General features: G+C 37.6%; 1 protein-coding gene across 4 annotated transcripts in view; it reads left to right on the top strand.

Annotated features, from left to right (window-relative positions):
- The window catches only part of CNTLN (centlein), a 197,768-nt gene that overhangs the window by 25,619 nt on the left and 152,581 nt on the right, over positions 1 to 19,568 (top strand). For all 4 annotated transcript variants that reach the window (XM_055790983.1, XM_055790985.1, XM_055790982.1 and 1 more), the window contains one exon: positions 5,899 to 5,983. In XM_055790983.1, the coding sequence (XP_055646958.1) occupies positions 5,899 to 5,983 (85 nt within the window). The remainder of the gene's footprint in view (positions 1 to 5,898; positions 5,984 to 19,568) is intronic.

The following is a 19,568-nucleotide window of genomic DNA, read 5'->3' as shown; positions in this document are numbered from 1 at the left end:
TTCCTTTTTTACTCCATGCTGTCTAAATCTTGTAAAAGTACTGTATGTATGTATTAAAAGAAAAAAAAAAGTGTGTCAATTACAATTCATTGTGAAGTATAAGGAACTTATAGACTCTGAAGTGAAAATAGTTTCCATTTCATAGTTTATTTTGCTATATTTTTTTATCTTCTTAATAGGTACATGGAAACACAGTAAGGTTTCTAGTCGAAGATTAAGGCACAGGCTCTTTTTCTGCTAACCACTGACTGCAGCCACAGGAATCTGGCTGTACACAGTAAATTACAATATTGGTGCCATATTTACAGTAACGTTGACAGTCTGTGCTCTACAATTTCACATTGCACAAGGGCGATTAATTATCTATTTAATACCAACAGAATGTATGCACTTGTGTAAGTCTGTAAAATAGTTGGAGGTTGGAAGACTGGGAGAGATAATTATCAAAATAAATGCTGTGTCACACAAGCTGGTATTTTGTAGCCTTTCTTGTTCTGCAGCCTTTTTTTTCAAAGGAATACCTTTCAAAAGTAACTATTCCTAGAAGCATTTCATTTTTAGTAATATAGGTTTACTGTTAAAATATAGCCTTTGTTCTTTTACCGTACAGCCCAAAATTTGCAGCATAACCTTAACTTTATTAGCTAAGGCCAAATTTGTAGCTCCATTTTTTTGTTTGTTTTTTTGAATCCTGCTGTTTGTAAAACTGGAATGACATATTCCATGAAACATGTAAACAGTAAATTAAATTTATTAGTTAAAATTATTTTCATTTAGTTGATGTAAAAATGACATATACAACTCTGAATTACTTTTTCTTGACAAATGGTTAATTGCTTGACTGATTGAGACCTGTGGTAGGATACAAGATGCCTCTTTTCCCGGATGGTTTTTGCTGAAGATTTTAGGAAACATGGTGTTTTGTAAACTTCAGCAAGCTTTTATTTTTTTACAGCCTTAAGGTTTTTCTAGTGCATATTCTGGTTTTGTACCTCATCCATAGTTAAGCGTTTCCTCATAGTCTAATGTTTCATTTTTGACAAGCCATTAAAAATGTGCCAAACCTCAGAAATATTATCAAGTCCTGTTTTGTAGAGCATAGCATGACACAGGAAAGAAAATCATGACACAGGAAAAAAGATCCTAACACAGGAAAAATGTTAAGCTTAAGAATATTCTGTCAGTTTCTTCATTTTTTTGGGAAGCTGAATCTCAATAATCTTTGCAGCTAAATACATCTGTGTTAAACATTTAAAATAGGTAGCACTCAGGGGAAAACTGATTGGAGCTTAAAACTTGTACAAATTGACAGCCTCTCTTCACTCCATTTTTCATCCTAAAGAAGTCTGCAGATATTCTTAGCTCACATCATTATTGCTCATCAGTGTTTCTAATTAGCTAAACAGGAGTTTGTCTCGGTCATTGATCATCATCAGCTTCTTGACAGTGCTTGAATTCCACCCCCCCACCCCCTCACCCCCCATATTCCAGTGGACTTTTTTAAAAATATTGTAAATATGTATCAGCTCAGTTAATAAAATTGGTCAAAGATTTTTTCTTAATATTTGTTAGCCTTCTAAAAAAGAGGAGGTGATCGCTGCAAGTCTTATCAAGTCTCATTTCAAGGTTCAACAGCAGATCCAAATATGACGTGTAAGTTCCAGTCGTACTACCATGAGTGTCTGTGGGGAACTGTCCTGTAACAAGCATTGGAAGCTGTCCTGTGCCACCAGTAGAAGCTGCTGATAAAAGTTCCATATGAGGTTTCAATTTATGCTTTAGGCTTCTGACAACAATCCATTGTGTGCTTAATTTCTGATAATTAGGATTGGTTTTTTTAGCTATAGGTGGTAACTGGTCAAACTATTTTTGGGGACATTACTACAGCCTGTGCTATCTAGAGAGTCTGAAAGAAAACCTCAGAAAGCCAAGACCCCTTGAATTTACTTTAAAGTTTTCCCCCTCATTGCAGTGGCGATAGATCTGGTTTTAGAAACTTGGCCCTTTAGCAGCTTTGTTCAAGGGACTGTTTGACTGAGCATTGGATAAACAGGGAAAATACTGTGTTTAGCTAGAAATGCATTTTGAACCATTGGCTAGTGTGTGCCTGTAAAACATGCACATTTTTTTGATTCAGCAAAGTCCATTTTTTCTCTTCAAATCCCAGGCTTTGTTCTTGAAACCCCTTTTATACAGACTTGGCGTAAAGTCACAGGGCTTCATAAATTTTTGACTACCAGTAACACCAGAATTAGCTGTGCATACTACTTAGTTCTCTAGAGCAGTTTGTTCTTATGTGTGGTTCTTAGCTGCTTTATTCACTTTCTTCCCGTTCTTTCTTTACAATACTACTAATAATGAAAAAACAAAAACCCCCAAAACCACCAAACCCCACAACTATAGAGTTCTTTTGAGGCTTGCTCTGGGAAATCTACCTTACCCATCAGGTTTTCAGATCAATTAATGCATTAGAAAACAAGTTTAATAAATTTCTAAGTTGTGATTGCATAGATGAGTTAAGAGGCTAGTTAATTTTCCAGTATTTGTGTTTAATTTGGCCTTGTTTTAGAAAAGGCTGACTTTGTGAGAGGAGATAGCGGTTAGAGGAACTGGGAAGACAATGGTGTATTGTGAATGGCAGATAAAGAATTAGTGGTTAGAACAATGGCTTATTTTAAGTGGAAATATACAATAAAAACAGCTGAATTAAAGTGGAGAGGTAAGTACATCACTGTGGGAACAAAGAACTGATAGTACATGTCGGCCAGCAGTTCAGAATACTTTTGAGGGCCAGAGGCAATGCTATTTAGTGGTTCATGGGGCTTTTGTGTGTGTCTGTTTTATTGTATGATTCTTTCTGTGTCTGCACATTACTGTTTTGTAGTATTTAGTAGTAAAGATCTGCTTTGCTTTTCGTCTTCTGAAGCTCTTAAAATTTTGGATCAAGCAGTTATGCACATGTGTAATCTTAAGTTTGTAAGTTGTCTAGCTGTAATTAAGACCTGAGGAAACTTGGAGTGCTATAATACTTACAGTGTAAACATAGATTCATACAGGTCCCTCACTTTCAGATAAATTACGGTGTAATGTGCTTGTGGGAGATACATTCTTCCCAAACTATTTGAGGTTTGTGTACTTCAGCTATTATCTTTGAAAAAGGGTAATTGGTGATAGCCTTTAAGGACCCCACAGCAAAGTAATTAAGTATGAAGAAGCCTTGATATTTTTATACCAGAGCAGCTTTTGGTTCCTTTAAGTTGTGGAATAATGTACAGTACCTATCATGAACCGTATACCTGTTTCAGGAACATGCACAAACTTTAGTGATAAATATTACACAATAATCTGTTTACACACATTTCTCCTTACTACCTCCTAACTTTTAAAGTTCTTTAATATCTTTCAGTACATTTCATAAGCTTATCAGAAAGTCTTTTACCATTTTTTAAAAACCTGACTGAGAATGTGATTTCTGTGAACTAGTTATGCATTATAAGCAGGGTGAGTCAGTTTAATTAACTGTCATGTGTTATGAAACCTGTTTGTTGTTTTCTCTCTTGTACTCAATTTTTTATCCTTACATTTTTTTTCAAAGGACATCACGGTGTAACCTTTGGAATACATCAGATAACTTCATATCTTTGCATGGATTTCTGTAATTGCAGTCTATTTAGTTCACTTTTAGTAGATGTTCAAAGAGCAACTATGAAAAACTGGCTGTACTGTGTATTTCACTGCTCATGTCTTCCTAGTAACCTATCATGACAATTCCTTGATGCTTCTGATGCGGGTGATCATATGAGGTCAGGGTCTGATGTGCATTTTCTGTTAAATTTCTGTCTTAGTTAAAATGTTAAATACCTTTCATACATGAAATGTCTTTTGGAATGCTTGTTGAACATTCATTGTCGCAGCATTCTCCAGACTATCAAGCTGCAACAAGGTCTTTTACCATCTCATACCAGCACACTCCTCATGCCAGTCCCTCTGCTGCCTTCTCCTAGTCCCTCCTCACCCAGGGTGCACTCTCCCTCTCCTCTCTGCTTCTTCCCTCTCTTTCTTCCTCGGCTGCTCCCTCTTCATTGGCTGCCCAGCGTCTTCCCAGAACCAGCCACAGCTGCACCTTATCTACATCGGCCAACCCACCGCCCCTGAAGCCAGCCCACAGCTGTATGTTTTCAATGCTAATTAACCCAGCTTCATTCCTCTACAATTCCCCCTTCTTTTTTTTTTTTCATCTCTTTAACATTTCATACCTTATGTTTTTAACAATCATCATAGCCTTTTTACAAATAATTTTTTCTTACAGTCCTCTATAATTCCTCTGCAATTTATGGTTTCACTCTTCTGTGATCATTACAGCTCCTGAATTACTTTTTCATGGAAGCAGATTTTTCTAATGCCATACAACTGCTTAAGATCCCATATATTTTTGTTTCTCCTAGCTAACTAATTTAAATAAATGCATTTTCAGCCAGGTTTTTTTTTTTTTAACTTTTCTTCCAGTGCTATAACGCACCAGTGCTGCTGCATTTGCAGTAGGAGCATGCTACTTACAGTTATGATGCCTTGAGACCTTGATTTCCAGAAACCTTGCTTAAATTCCATACAATTTTTACTTAATTCTTTATTTACTCACAGTCAGACTGGATACTTTAGTAGTCGTAGAACTTTATTTTAAAAAACATTTTATTGAATGGCCTGTGGAGACAGTGTGGTTTAGCCTTTAAAATCATTGGTAACAGTAGAATATGCAGTAATACATAATAGTGGAGAAATATAATTGCCCATATATCTACTGTCCTTATTGGTCACTGTTCCAAAATACTGCAGCAGATGAAGCCTTTTGTGCACAGCTGGATATTGTCATCTGCTTTTGGTCAGATTTACAGACTCATGGGTAACATTCTGCCTTCCACCTCTGAAATGTTCCCATTTTGCTAGAGCAGAAGTTGCACAAGTAGGACTCTCTGGCTTCCAAGGGTGGCTTGTATCTAGCCATGATGAAAGTTTTTAATTGTGTTGTGAGAGCAGGGGTAATTTGAATGAGTTTCTACTTCTCTGTCACCAGTGGTGCTGGGGATGGCTGAAGTATTTGGCCATTTTTAGGGAATATATGTTTCTCAGACCTTTTGTCACAGGTACTGATAGGAATGTTGTCTTGTGCCAAGGAGTCTCTGTGTATCCTTACTATCACAGCATTTGTTTTCTTTCTGCTTAGGAACAGAAGCCAGTAAGAGCATCAACATTTTAACACAGTCAAGAAACAGGATAGCAAGGAGAAGTGGTTTATTAAACGAAGCATTAATGACTCATTAGCTGGCTTTCTGTGAAGTGTTGTGGAGATGGTTATAGCCCTGCAGTTATGGACACATAGGCTCAGCTCGTCCCTCTTATCCAAGCTTCTGAGATGTCTTTCTTTTTTTTTTTCCCCCCAGTAAAAGTTACAGGTTTTGCCCTTGTGAAAGACAGTAAAATACTTATCCATGATGTTCAAAAGTGTTGTTTCAGACATAGAAATGCCATGTAGGTGAGAGAAGGACTTAACAAGCCCAAGCAGCTTAGTCGTTCTATATTGCCAAGAAAGGAAAAAAGCATTTTGCTCAGTCTATGGACAAGTAGTTTCTGCATTTGAGACAGATAATCTCAGCTGCTTAAAAATGTATTTTAAGACCTCTTACTTCTGCTTCTTTTTGAACGAAGTTGTGTTAGCTGTTTACAGATGTAATTTGCTGTCACTTGCCATATGGTCTCTGATTAATTCTGCATGGCCTGTCAGTTTCAGATAATTTAATTTTCTATGCTTTTAAATGACATTCATTATCAGGACATGAAAAATTCAAATGATTAACAGCAAATTATGACTAATAAAGTGTCTATTTTTTTGTTTGTTTCCAGAGAAAAGCAGAAAGCTGAAGTCAAGGACAGAAGGGTTTTAGAGATTTTGCAAGCCAAAGACAGCAAAATAGAAACCCTAGAACAGGTTCGTATTATGTTTCAATAGAGCAGTTAAGAAAACCTATCAGTGACATCACATTTTTATTCCTTAAGATGTGAAAATAGTTTGCTGTTGTGCCTTAAGGTGAAAGTTGCAGGTGATTCAGAGATTATAACCTTCCGATAAAGTATTAAACTCTTCTGAGTTGTTGAAAAAGTTGACACTTCACCTAAAAAGTTCCTGTCATTTTATATGAAACTTCTTCAGAAGAGTTTTTATCAACTCATTGTCTTACTTTGCCTGATGGACTAACCTAAACTTGGATTTGGATTTAGAAGAGTTCTATGTTTAGGTTTGTAATGTGCCCATGGTTTGGAAAGTTTTGCCATCCTCAAAAGTATGAAAATAAAACAGTTCTAGAGTAATGAGGACTAAAAATGTAGTATTGTAAAGGCAGTACAGGTTTTTACTTTAGTGTTACTAACCTATAACAGTATTTATTAAGATAACTGTTAACATAAACTATAAAACAATACTGACAAATCCAAAATGTCATATGGAAGTCTTAGGTCATGTGTATTCTCTATTGAACTGTTCACTCAATTTTGAGAGCTGTGTATTAGTAAAAATTAAATGGAAACTATGTATTGAATGAAGCCATTGATAAAAATGGGAAAATATGAGTGCATTTTCTAAATCAAAATAATTATTTGAAAAGTAATCAAAGCTTTTGAGCCCTTCATAGTATTAGAAATACGATACTTGTGAATTCTGACACTAACAAATACTAAAGAAACACAAGAGAAAATAAACATTTCACCTTTTTCTCTGTCAATCTCAAATTACCATCTTTTTAAGAGTATGAGGACAACAGAATATGCTTTTCCATATTATTAAGGATGTTAATAAGAAAAAATGTCATAATTAGACCAAGTGTGATATGGAAGGGGAGAAAAAGAATTGGAATTACTTTGCAGATAATAAAGCTTATAGCAAAAACATGGACAAAGGTTGAGTGTGTGCTTTCAGATGTCTGAATCCTGCAGTTGCTGGAGCTAAAAGGCTGACTTCACAGAATGGTTGAGGTTGGAGGTCATCTGGTCTACCACCCTTGCTCAGGCAGGGTCACCTAGAGCCAGTTGGCCAGGACCATGTCCAGATGGCTTTTGATTATCCCCAGGGATGGAGACTTAACAACCTCTGCAGGCAACCTGTGACAGTGCTTGGTCACATTCACAGTGAAAAACTGTTTCTTGATGTTCAGAGAGAACCTCCTGTGTTTCAGTATGTGTCCATTGCCTCTGGTCCTGTTGGTGGGCACCACTGGAAGGAACCTAGCTCTGTTTGCATCCTCCCTTCAGGTATTTATATGCATCGATGAGATGTCCCCAGAGCCTTCTCTTCTCCAGGCTGAAGACTCCCAGCTCTTTCAGCCTTTCCTTATAGGAGAGATGCTCCAGTATCTAAATCATCTTTTTGATACTTTGCTGGACTCTTTCCAGTAGCTCCATCTCTGTCTTGTACTATGGAGCCCAGAACTGGACACAGGATTCCAGATGTGGCCTCATTAGTGCTGAGTAGAGAGGAAGAATCACCTCCTTCAATCTGCTGGCAATACTTTGCCTAATGCAGCCCAGCATACTATTTGCTATCTTTGATACAGTGGTACTTTGTTGGCACATGGTCAGCCTGTTGTCTGCTGGGACCCGTGGCCCTTTCCTGCAAAGCTGCTTTCCAGCTGGGCATCCCCTGGCATATACTGATGCATCAGCCCCAGCATACAAGGTTGCATAGGCTTCACAATCAGAATGGTTGGGGTTGAAAGGGACTTGTGGAGATGATCTAGTCCAACCCCCGGCTAAAGCAGGTTTACCTAGAGCAGGTTGCGCAGAATCATGTCCAGGCGCTTTTTGAATGTCTCCACAGATGGAGACTCCACAGCCTCTCTGGGCAGCCTGTTGCAGTGCTCCATCTCCCTCAAAGTAAAAATGTTCTTCCTCGTATTCAGAAGGAAATTCCTGTTTCAGTTTGTGCCCATTGTCCCTTGTACCACTTGCCCCTAGGTACCACTGAAAAGAGCGTGTCCCCATCCTCTTGATACCTGCCCTTGAGGTATTTGTGCACAACGATGAGATCCTCTCAGTCTTCTCTTCTCCAGACTAAACAGGTCCAGCTCTCAGCCCTTCCTCATAAGGAAAATGATCAGGTCCTCTAATCATCTTCGTAGCCCTCCACTGGACCCTCTCCAGTAGCTCCCTGTCTCTCTTGAACTTGGGAGCCCAGCACCCTCCACCCGCTGGCCACGCTCCTCCTGATGCAGCCCACGCTGGCAGCGGCCTTCTTGCCCACCAGGGCACACTGCTGGCCCACGGGCCGCTCGGTGTCCTCCAGGCCTCCCAGGCCCTTCCCCGCAGAGCTGCCTGCCAGCAGGTCAGCCCCAGCCTGTGCTGGTGCGTGGGGTCGCTCCCCCCCGGCGCAGGACCCTACCCCTGCCTTTGCTGAGCTTCATGACGCCCCCCCCTGCCCCACTGCCCAGCCTGCCCGGGCCCCGCCGAACGGCAGCGCAGCCCCCGGGGTATCAGCCGCCCTCCCAGCGCTGTACCACCAGCAAACTCGCTGCGGGCACGCTCTGCCCCTTCACCCAGGGCGCTGGGGGGTGGGCTGAGCAGGACGGGACCCGGTGCTGAGCCCCGGGGCACAGCGCTGGCTGCGGGCCCCCAGCTGGGCTGCGCCGCTGGTCACAGCCCTCTGGGCTCTGCCATCAGCCAGGTCTCAGCCCACCTCCCTGCCCACGCGCCCAGCCCACCCGGCCTGCGCTCACCTGGGGCGGCTGTGGGAGACAGGGGCAAGAGCCTTGCTGGGGACAGAATCTGCTTTTTTGTTGATAGTTACAACTTTAATGCTTATTGTAATGCAGCCCTTTCAAATAGCTTCCCTTAGAGTATCATTGACTAGAAGGATCTGGTGAAGGTCACCAGATAATGTCAATGGCCAGTGTTGCATATAAAAGCTGTGTGCAAAGGTTGATGTCATTCTGACCGTCTTACTTCATCCATTTGCTGGGATGCACAGGGTTGAAACAAGAGTAGGATCATTTTCTGAGTTTTTGGAGTGGTTTTGGTGGTTTGGTAATCAAAGGCTGGAGCTGGCATAGAGAACAATGTAGTAAGAAGAATTCTTATTTATTTTGTTTTTCTGGATTCTTTTTTGTTCATCTAATGAGAAAAAGATAGGTTGCCTATGAAACTGTGAGTTTTGACAATAATGATAATGAACGTTTTTTTCTGTAAATTATAGACAGCAAGACTTCAAGGCTGTGTATTGTAGTCTACCAATCTGTTACATCTGGGAAGGTGAGATTATCCAGTTGTCTTCACTGTTGTTTTTGCCCTTCCTTTTCATGCATCATACAGAGATACCAGTTGCAACAATATTAGTTGTATTTATTTACTGGGAATAATAATACTGGGTTATTTATTTACTAGGAATTTCTGAGTGGCCACCAAACACCTGATAGTGTGAATCCATGCTAAGGGAAAAAAGGCGAATAAATAACGTATCTCATAATTCGACATGTATGTAAGCTGATATTGCCGCCAGAAACAACAACAAAACCCTAGGAGGACATGAGATAATTTTTCTTCTCATGTATTCTGCTTAGACTTTGTCCTGACATGCTTAAGAGCCCTTTTAAAATTACTTTAAAAAGGAAGCATATTTTCCACACCCTAGGTGAGATGCAGCTAAGTTAGCTTTATTTGTAATAAGATATATCAACTGTTTGAAGGGTTTCCATTTTAATGTATATTAGTGAAAATAAACAAAAATAAATAATTTTGAAACTTATGACTGAGAAGTAATATGGTCTTTAATCACTTCTGCATAACCGAGACAGGGGAAAAAGGGCTCAAATATTCGTGGGACTGGGACATGTGGTTTTAATTGTAAAAATCGGTGTAAATCAGTTTTGTAGACTTTCTTCTAGTGTTGTTGGAACAGAATATCTGTATTGAATTTTTCTCTGCTTTGGTGTGACTTCAGTCTTGTGCACCTTTCCTAAATGACAGTGGTGTAATCTTCATTTTTAGATAAATGTATAAGACTTTTCTTGCCGTGAATTTATCACATAACTGCATATTGTGTTCAAACATTGTTTCATATTTAAAATGTGGAGCATGTAGATGTGTACCATTCAAAGGTTCACATAAATACAATATTAAAGCACTTCATTTTTTGTTTCATATATTTTTGCACATTAATTCAGTACAAAATACATTGCATTGGAGTTTTCCATTGTATTTTCCCCTTTGCTCTTGTTTTTAATTCTTGTCTTTGTAATTGATTGATTCATAACTTTTGGTCTTGAGAGTCACAGCTGTGCCTCATCTGGCATATACATATTTATTCTAAATGCTGTATGGTAAAAATCTTATTTAGTGGCAGACTGCTATACTGATTTTATTACTGTGATTTTTGTTTTGTACCATGGCTCAAAACTCTTGTCTCAGTAGTTATGTATCCTTGCCATATATACATAATTTCTCAGTGTGTTTCAAGGAAAAGAATTTCTGTTACCTTTAAGTGAATAACTCATTATAATTTTAATTATTCTTCTGAAGGCTGATTGCTGCAGATACCTTTTTTTCATTCTCCCTTTTCTTTGGAAATCTTTCCCACCTGGTATATTTAATTTATTTGTGTATGTCTCAAATAGATTACTGGTCCTTTTTTTTTCCCCATTTAAAAGAAGGTGAGTTTTTGGGGAGAATGCATTCAAATTTTTGAATTTAAACAATTAGTTAGAGGATAGTATGGGAACAGGGAACTCAGTCTTCTGCCATTCATGCAATAGATAAATTAAAGTATCTTCACCTGTTTTCCTTAGAAAATGAAATTAAAGATGTGTAAAACTAGCAGTAAACCTTTTCTAGAACATTGTTAATTAATTAGGTTTCAATTTTGATTTGGAGGAACTAAAGCTAATCTTTTTGTCCTAGACCTTGTAATGTTTCAAAACCTTATCAACTGATTATACTCCAGAGGGGTTAAAATAGTACTAGCTTGCTTCATTATCTGCATTTGAAAATCTTCAGCTTGCTGTGCAAATCTATATTAAAGCCCCTTTAATGGGTACAATTGAAAGAAGCATAATTCTACCTTCAAGCATTAATTAACTCTAATAAATTATTTTTCTTAACTTTTGTACCTTCACCTGATTGTATTTTTCTTTGTAATAAAATGCTGTTATTACATTAAGACAAATGTATACAATTAAGACAAATGTATTATTGCCATCGAAACACTTTATTTCCAGTAGCATATGACCTTGATTATTGTTGGTTAATGAGGGACATGAGAATAATTTCAGTAATAGGGAGCCTGAATGAATATGTCAGTAGTGATGAGATTATGCAACGTTTATAAACTCCTTGCAAAAAAGTTTCTCCAGTGAATGAGATTTATAGATACTGCAAGTGAAGAACATCTGAGGGCACAGATGTTTTTTTTTCTTTAGAAAGATCATTTTACTCAAGTTGTACCTTGGATTAGCCTTCAGTGGTGAAACCTGTCTGTTTTATGTAGCCCCTTTGAACTGCATCAGTCAATTATCTGATGTCTTTGTGCCTTTCTGCTTGCCATCGTCTAGTTTTCTCATAAAATTAAGGGAAAGAAATCTTGTTAAGGAGCTAGTCCGAGTAAGAAAGAGGGGAGGAAAATATTTATTATTCAAATAGTTGAGTTGCTGATTCTGGTTTATTGATAGAAGGCTACCTGAGGTAGGTGGTATGATGACTATGGCTAATACCTGTGGGCTTGTTTGTCTGAAGGAATTAATAAGCTGTAAATTACAGTGTACCTTTACAGCTCATTAGTACTTTTGTATGAAGTCCCAGTAGGAATGCTTTCTCTACAAGGTGAAAATGTGTTTATGTGAAGTGGCTTACTCGGTTTTGAGGAAGGAGTTTTCCTATGTAACCTGCAAAAAAGCAGCTATATTGGGTGTTTGTACAGGTGTGCTGTAAAAGCATGCTTCACCTTTTCATTGACTTGTCTGTGTAGGCATGCCTGAAGTTGGCTAAACCTTCTGGATCTTTATTACTCAGGCTTTGTGTTCTCAGTGGTCTTTCCACAAAGAGCCTGAAATGATAGCTGCACTTTATCAGATAAAGTGTAGGAAAGAAACGTGGTGTTTCTTGTCCTCTGCCCATTCCACTGGTTTGAAATGCTAGATTCTTAGGTTAGCATAGCTCAATATTCAAGCCTGGAAAGAAGAGGCAGGTCATCTCTATGATCTCATTCAGCCTCTGGGGAGCTGGGTTCTAGTTCTGGAAATTTCTTGCTCAAGCCAAGTAAGAATATTTACCATGCAGCCAATTAGAGTTACAATTGGATAGCCTTTTTGCTTGAGATAAAATTGGTTTCTAAAGCCATTGGAAACTTTTTACTGTAGAAGAGAGAAACTTCCTAACTGTGTTCAATGTATTACGTGGTTGCTGTAGTGACACAATTTTATTTTTATTTTTTAATTGTGAAGTCAGTATAGTTTTAAGAGGGGGAAGCTGGATTTTATTCCCCCTTTAAAGACATTGTTGATGTGAAACCATATATCATGGCTTCTTACTTGAATACAGGCAGATTTCCTCAAGTTCAGGAAAACTTGCTCCTTAAGAACCAGGTAGCAGAAAGAAGCTTGCAGTGCCCTTTGAGATTAGGTTCTGCCCATACAAATCTGCTGACCACGCTTAGGAAGGAGCTTGTCAAAAAAGTTGATCATAGCAACAGCTGTTCTTTATTTACTACTTCTGATCTGGCAGCATTGATGTATGTGAGTGTAATGAAATATTGCTGTGTCAGGAATAGATGCTAGTAGGTATCTTTTTCTGCAGATCTCACATAGTTACACATGGTTCCAGAGACGGAGGCTAACTCACTCTGATGACCTTGTATAGGTCTCTTGGAGAAGGAAAGTGTAGGAAAAAACCAACAACCTTGTTCTTCAAGGTTGTGTTCCTCAATGAAGGGGACAGAAAAGCTCATTTTAGCACATTTGTTAGTTTTGGTTTGGAATTAGTAGAGAGAATAGGAGATAAAAAAATACTTTGGGTTTTCTGCTGCCTGACCTAGAGGGCTGAGCTGCTGCTTTCCACAGTTTCAAAATATAGCTGCTAAAAAGAGAGGGAGTAGGGAAAGTATCAATGTATTGCAGGGGCAGAGAATCACTAGACAAAAGAGGAAAGGGGATTTGTTTAGAGCAGCTGATGGTTAAGGTAGTATTAGAACTGTGGCGAGATTGTCAGATTATCTTGTCAGTGTTCACTGTAGTTACCCTGAGAGCTGTCATACCCTCGTTAGAGGAAAGTGGACAGTTAATCTTAAATCTAGCAGATGCATTACTGCAATACGTGCTATACTGGCGGAAGTGCTGTTTTGTTATGAAGCTACAGCTTTTCTTTTTTGGCAGTGCTCTGTCATTTCCAAATTAGAGGTGTGTTTTTGTGAAAAACTGCCCCTATGTATTACCCCATTGCAGGGCAAGGAGCTTCTGTATCCCTTGTTTCAGAGATGGCAAACCTGTTGTGCACGTGCTAGAAACAGTATTTGGCTCCCTTGTCAATGCAAATATGCAGCTGTTGGCAATGCTTGCTTGCACTACACCTGTGCAGCAGAAGGAACCAGCAGAAGGCATACAAAAGATGGTAGGATATTGTAAGTGAAAAGAATAGTGGAGTTTTGTTTTGGGTGGATGAGAGAAGGCATGTTCTACAGTGTAGTTGTAAGAAGCAGCTTGAGTGGAATGACATGGTGCACATCACAAACAAGTTTTGTCAGTGCCGTGACCTGCTTAGCAGATTGATGGCTGAAGATGGTTCCTTTGCTGCCAGTGAAGGTGAAGGGCTAGAGCTGCAAGACTGTTATGTACTAGATAAAGTCACAGTTTATTTCCACCACGTGTTCTAAGAAATTTTGTCGAGTCATTTGATTAAGATAGCCAACTTTGCTGAAGACACCAAATGAATCACATTAGACAAGTCAAAAAGGGCAATAGGGAGCATGGTGTTTATAACACATTATACTGTCTGACCCTACCTTAATCTATGGGTCAGGTGAGAATTCAAGAGCAAGACTGACTAGTGGTCGAGGAATAAGTACATATTCCCTATTTGCAAGATGGATTCAGCTGCTCATATTTCTGGTCTGCTTCTCTGTAGAACCATACTACTTGATCCTCTTAAAAAAAGAGCTTTACAGAATCTTCATTTTCATTTCTTCCTCCTGCAAAAAGACTGGCCCTTTTTCTCCAGTGCATGAATGGTATGTGAGCACATTTGAATGGACAGTGTTTTAGGGGTGTTTTTCCTTGTATACATCTTTAAGTTACCATGTTTTATTTCACGTGTATTGTTGATAGAAATGGGCACTCAAAAAATCAGTTTGGGAACGGATTTGCAGATGCCTGCTTGCAGGTTCATGCTTCTTTTTCTCAGAAAAAAATCTTTAAGTTGGTTAATTTCAGGGAGTCCTGGAAAGCGTGGGATGGGATAAGGAAGAACAAAACAACTTCTGGTAGTATGAAAATCAAGTGGAATCTATGACTGCTGTTCCCCTCTTTGCAGTTACATTTTTTATTTGTGTAAGATTCTTATAGTGTAAGGCCAGGTGTGAAAAACAGGAATTACTAATAGGATGTGAAGTACATTTTAGTCCAGTGTATGTAAGTTGCTATTTTTCCTTTTTTTTTTCTTGTTAGGAGTTAAGTTGTAAGTTGAATAGTTAACTGTGAATACAGGCATCCTTTGGAAAGATACTGTAGAATCAGTTAGTGTTGTTGGCATTTCACTTTTGGAGCAGTATGGATTTAAAAGTAACTTGTGTTTTATATTTTAACAAGCTAATGTCATTTTCACTGAAAGGGACACCATACAGACTACAAAACACAGCAGATGACTTCTATAACATATGGTTACCTATTCATGAATTATTTACATAGAACTTCAGTTTATCCTACATCTGAAAATAATTAAAGAATCTAATGAATAGTCATGAGATTGAAAGAGAGCAAATTTCTTTTGTTTATTTTTTTTCTTTTGTGTTTTTATTTGGGAGAACTATATGAGAGTGGGAATGTTATTTGTTAAACATGTGTATGAGTGTTCAAGTTGAGAACCATGAGGATTAATAAAGTTGAAAAAAAGTAAAGAGAGATTTGAGAAACCTAATCAAGGAAAGCTATGAAATGTTACTGGCACATTTTTAGTGGTATCTACTTATTGTTCAATCCCTGCTAGGAAAAAAGGAAAGTTGGAAAGGAAGGGAGAAAGTTAAGAGTGTGCTAAATTAACCTGAGCTACTTGGTAGGAGAAAAAGATGATGAAAGGGAGACAATAAACATGTAAATGTTGAAGTAGAAATTTTGAGGAAAAGAAGTTTAAAGAGTAATATTTTCACATTTAAGTTGTAATAAAATAATTTAACAATTTTTGTTTTGCTTAAGATGTCAGGATTTCATTAAAACTAATTTCTTGGTGGGAAAAAACTTCAGTTTTCCATCAGTTCCAGTTATTTTGCTTGTGTTCATTTTTCTTTTTCTTTTGTGGTATATTAGAAGTGTACTACTGCACAGTAAGAGCTTCTGATAAACAGTGTAATGAAGAAAACACAGAATACAATGTTTATTTGTTACTGTGGTTCCTTTTGGTAGTGGAAATTGAATGTGTGTCTCTTGTTGCAGTCATAGATGGACACCTTTAATATTGTGGTGTAGACCTGAGATTTTTCCTGAAGTGCTTCAGCAGACAGTGGCAAAACAAGGTGCATTGTTGCATTTCTGTTTCATTAGCAGCAGCACTGAAGTATATGTGTGTCAGCTTTGCATTGCTCTAGAATGATTTTCAGGGATAAATTATAAGTAGTTTGGGTTAAATTCTTGATGTGAAACAAAACCCACTCTTATCTACATTTTATGAATCTGTCTAGAGGCAGGTATGCAATACTGATTCAGTAATGCAACCTGATCAAATTTCAAACTGCAGAACTGTGAGTTGTGTTCCCCAAAAGTAAAAATTTGGAGAACACTTAATCAATAATAGCACGTACAGCTGCTGTTTCATAGTCCTTTCTGCATGCATTTTACGTAGTGGATTAAAAAAATCACTTTCACTGAATACTGGAAGTTAAGTGATGATGTCTGCAACACCAGACAGCCCATAACTCTTGGGAGTTCTATCCTAATTCATATTCTTTTTGGAAATGGAGTCCTAGCATTGACAAGTTACACGTTTGTTGCTACTTTTGTTGTCTCCATACTGCAGTATACTATCCAAATTCACACTGGATAAAAATGAAGTTTAATTAAAAAACTTTTTGTGGATCTATTCACATGAAATGTTGACAGATGATTGTAACATCCTACTGCCGTGCAGAGACTCTGAGGTGTTCAGAGCTAAGACGATAAGGGAGTTTTCCCCCTTCTGTGTTTTCATACCTCATTTTCTTGGTTTGACTTAGCATGTGATTTTGCTTTCTCTGCAAATTGATATAAAGGTATTTAAAAAAGTAGTTTTTACTGGTATACAGTTTGATGTTACTAGAGAAGAAAAAAAAATTTGTTGTAGCTAAAGAGATGCCATGGGAAAGGATAAAAATGAATTCTGGAATGACAGTCCTCTTAAACATCAAAAGACCTGCTCTACCAGGTCACAGTGTTTCTTTCTTTGTAGGTATTGTTGCCTAGAGCATTCTGGGCTCCAGCAGTATACAAGGGATGCTCTTTGATTTTTCCCAGCTAAACAAAAGGGTAAAATCAGATTTCTTTGGTTTTCATTCAAGCAATTTAATTTCTAGAATACAGTTTTCTTTCTAGTATTTGGAAGTTTGTCTATGGAAAAATCATTGGAAATTCTCATTGTCTTAGTTAATATGAGTTTTTTATAGTTCTTCAGCACCGAGTTTTCAAAAGCTCATTGAACGTTGCTTTTGTCCTTTTGTGTTCAAACAAATACGACTGCAGTCTATGCTAAGTGTAAGTTGAGATTGTTCTTGTCTAGGATTAGCCTGTGCTTACGCTGTCTAGACAGAAAGAGTAGCTACCATGGGCATACATGAATTCCCAATGAGTGTTTCTATCTGGTAAAGACTGTCAAAATAACCTCGTGGGAGGTTTCCCCATGTGTTGATCAGGTATGGTTTTTTTCTGCTCTTTCACTTGACTACTGGAGTAGTGTAGTCTTGTAGGAAAGCTGCTTGTATTCTCTGCTGTGAGAAATCAGTCTTTAATAGAGGGTAATTCATAGACTGAGAAAGCAAAGTGCAAAAACACCTGTAAAGGCAAAGACAGATGATAATTTACTTAATTGCCTGTATCTCAGAAATTCTTCTTTATGACCTTTATTTCCACCCAGTCATGGCTCCTGAGCAATACTTCTTGTTTTTTTCTCTTCTTTCTAAGCACATGAAATGAGCAGGTATGAGAGTAAAAGTTCAGTTCATTTAGAGGAAAAAAAGAGCATACAAAGTGGTACCAAGGAAAAATGCTTTGAAACAAAACAGGATTTTTTCCATGCAGGTATAACTAAATAGTATTTCAGTACTGCTGCAGTAGATTACTTTGTAGACTACTCAGGTGAGTTTGCTGCTTAGTGATTGATGTGGCATATTTGCCTTTTGATTGATTTAAAGTCTTAAGTGGGTCAGTTGTGGGCATAAGTAATTAGTGTGTGAGTCTGATTCAGGATAATCTGTCAGATTTTTCTACAAAGTATGCAAAGTAAGTAGCTTATGTGAGTTTAAAATTTCATCTCAGCAATATGAAACAAACATTTGAAATAGCTGGTTGCACTTTTGTATCTTCATGTCTCCATTCATCCTCCAAATTGCAGGGAAACATCCCATTCCAAACAGGACCCAAAGATCTTTGATTTCACTTCACAAATAGACACATGCTTACCAGTTTCCGCAGAGTGTATAATGAATCTGTGCTCAAAAATTAGATGCCTTTAAGAGCTGCAGCTGCACGTTGAGATTTTGTAAGAGTGTGTTTTTGTGAATTTTTAACTCTGAGCTAATAGTCTCTTTCAGATAGGTAGAGTTTCTAAGGGTGTTCTTCAAATACATACTTTGTCTTGCTAAATGTTAAACAAGTAGTAATGAGCTGGAAGGAAGACTCAAAGGAGCCACTTACTCAAATTCTATGAGGACCTGGGGAGTGGGAGGGAGGCAGACAAAATAACTGATGCTTTCTGTGGTAATGTGGATTCATACCTTTTTAAAGATGCAACTACATCATTTCTGCCAGCAACAGTTTGTTCCTGCAACTGTAATAATATATCTGAAGAGCAAATATTTTGCTTTTTGAATCATGAACATTCAGCCTGTTGTCTGGTAGGCTCAAAATATGAAAGAGGGGAGTCCTTAGTTAAGAGAACGTTTCTTAATTTCATTATTCCCTCCTTAATGTCTGGCGATAATAAACTAGGCTGAGAAGGTTATGCACTGGGTTATGTCTCCAAGAAAAAAAAATATCAATTTAAATTTCTGAATGTGAAATTCGGGTTCACATATTTTTTTTGAGAAATGGAAGAATGATTATGAGTCTATAATCTTAGGCAAACTTTGATTGGAGTCTGTTGAAAATGCCAGTGGTGTAGAATGAGTTTCTGTAGGAGAGTTAGTTATATTATAAAAAGTAAACCAGTACGCTATAGGTTCAAGATTAAATTACCAATTAAATATTGTTTTAAATACTAGCTAGTTCTGTGGTACTTGTTTTTCTTTTTTGGTCTGCTTGGTTGCTTGGAATTAATGACATCCGAGGAAAAACCAAGATACAAGTATATGAGGTTTCTGCATTTTCTTTCACTTTTCTCTCAATTTTTAGTCTCATTTTTCCATTCTCTTCAATTAATGTTCACTTTCTTTTCCATGTTTTTTAAGGACCACTGTTAGAAAGTACATATTTTTGTATATTCTTTAAATTTTACTGTGGCTGCTATCGAGTATGCAGTACAACAAAGATTATAATTATTTTTTTCTTGAGAAAGTGAAATTTTTCATGTGGGGAGAAAAATATCTTTCATGCTTCCCTACACTATTTACTAAACATTATCTATTCATGGTTGTTTGTTTCCAATATTTGCTATACAAGTTAGCTGGATTACGTTACCTTTTCCTGGTCTGAAAGGGTTGCAGGATTTGTTCTTGCTTGGCCGTATTTTCTGCTATGTAGTTTGTTTGTAGTATGTGTTTGTTTGGGGTTTTTTTTGTTAAGTAATATTACTGTATTTGTAACAGTGTGTGGATATAAGTAGTGGTCAGAGGGATAAAATAAGTCTAAATATGGAGGAACAATGTATAGAAGCAATTTGGAGGTGGTGGTGGGAGAAGAAATAGAGCAACAGAAATATTTGCAAGGAAGATGGGAACATGAAGTATAGGAAGAGTGAAGAAGTCTACAGAAGAGAGGCAGACATTGGAAGTAATTTGGAAAAAGTTACAACAAAGATCTCTGTTAAGTAAAAAATGAAATGAGGAGGGAAAGATACAATCCACACAAAGAAACAGCCGTGTATATTGTTAATGACTTAAGACATTTGCTAAATAGATTAATTTCAGTGTACATCTTCAAAATATATTT

This window comes from Falco peregrinus, chromosome Z (genome assembly GCF_023634155.1).
Source record: "Falco peregrinus isolate bFalPer1 chromosome Z, bFalPer1.pri, whole genome shotgun sequence".
In the NCBI taxonomy this organism is placed as follows: domain Eukaryota; kingdom Metazoa; phylum Chordata; class Aves; order Falconiformes; family Falconidae; genus Falco; species Falco peregrinus.
Note: the sequence above shows the minus strand (reverse complement) of the source record. Positions and strands in the feature narration are given on the sequence as shown.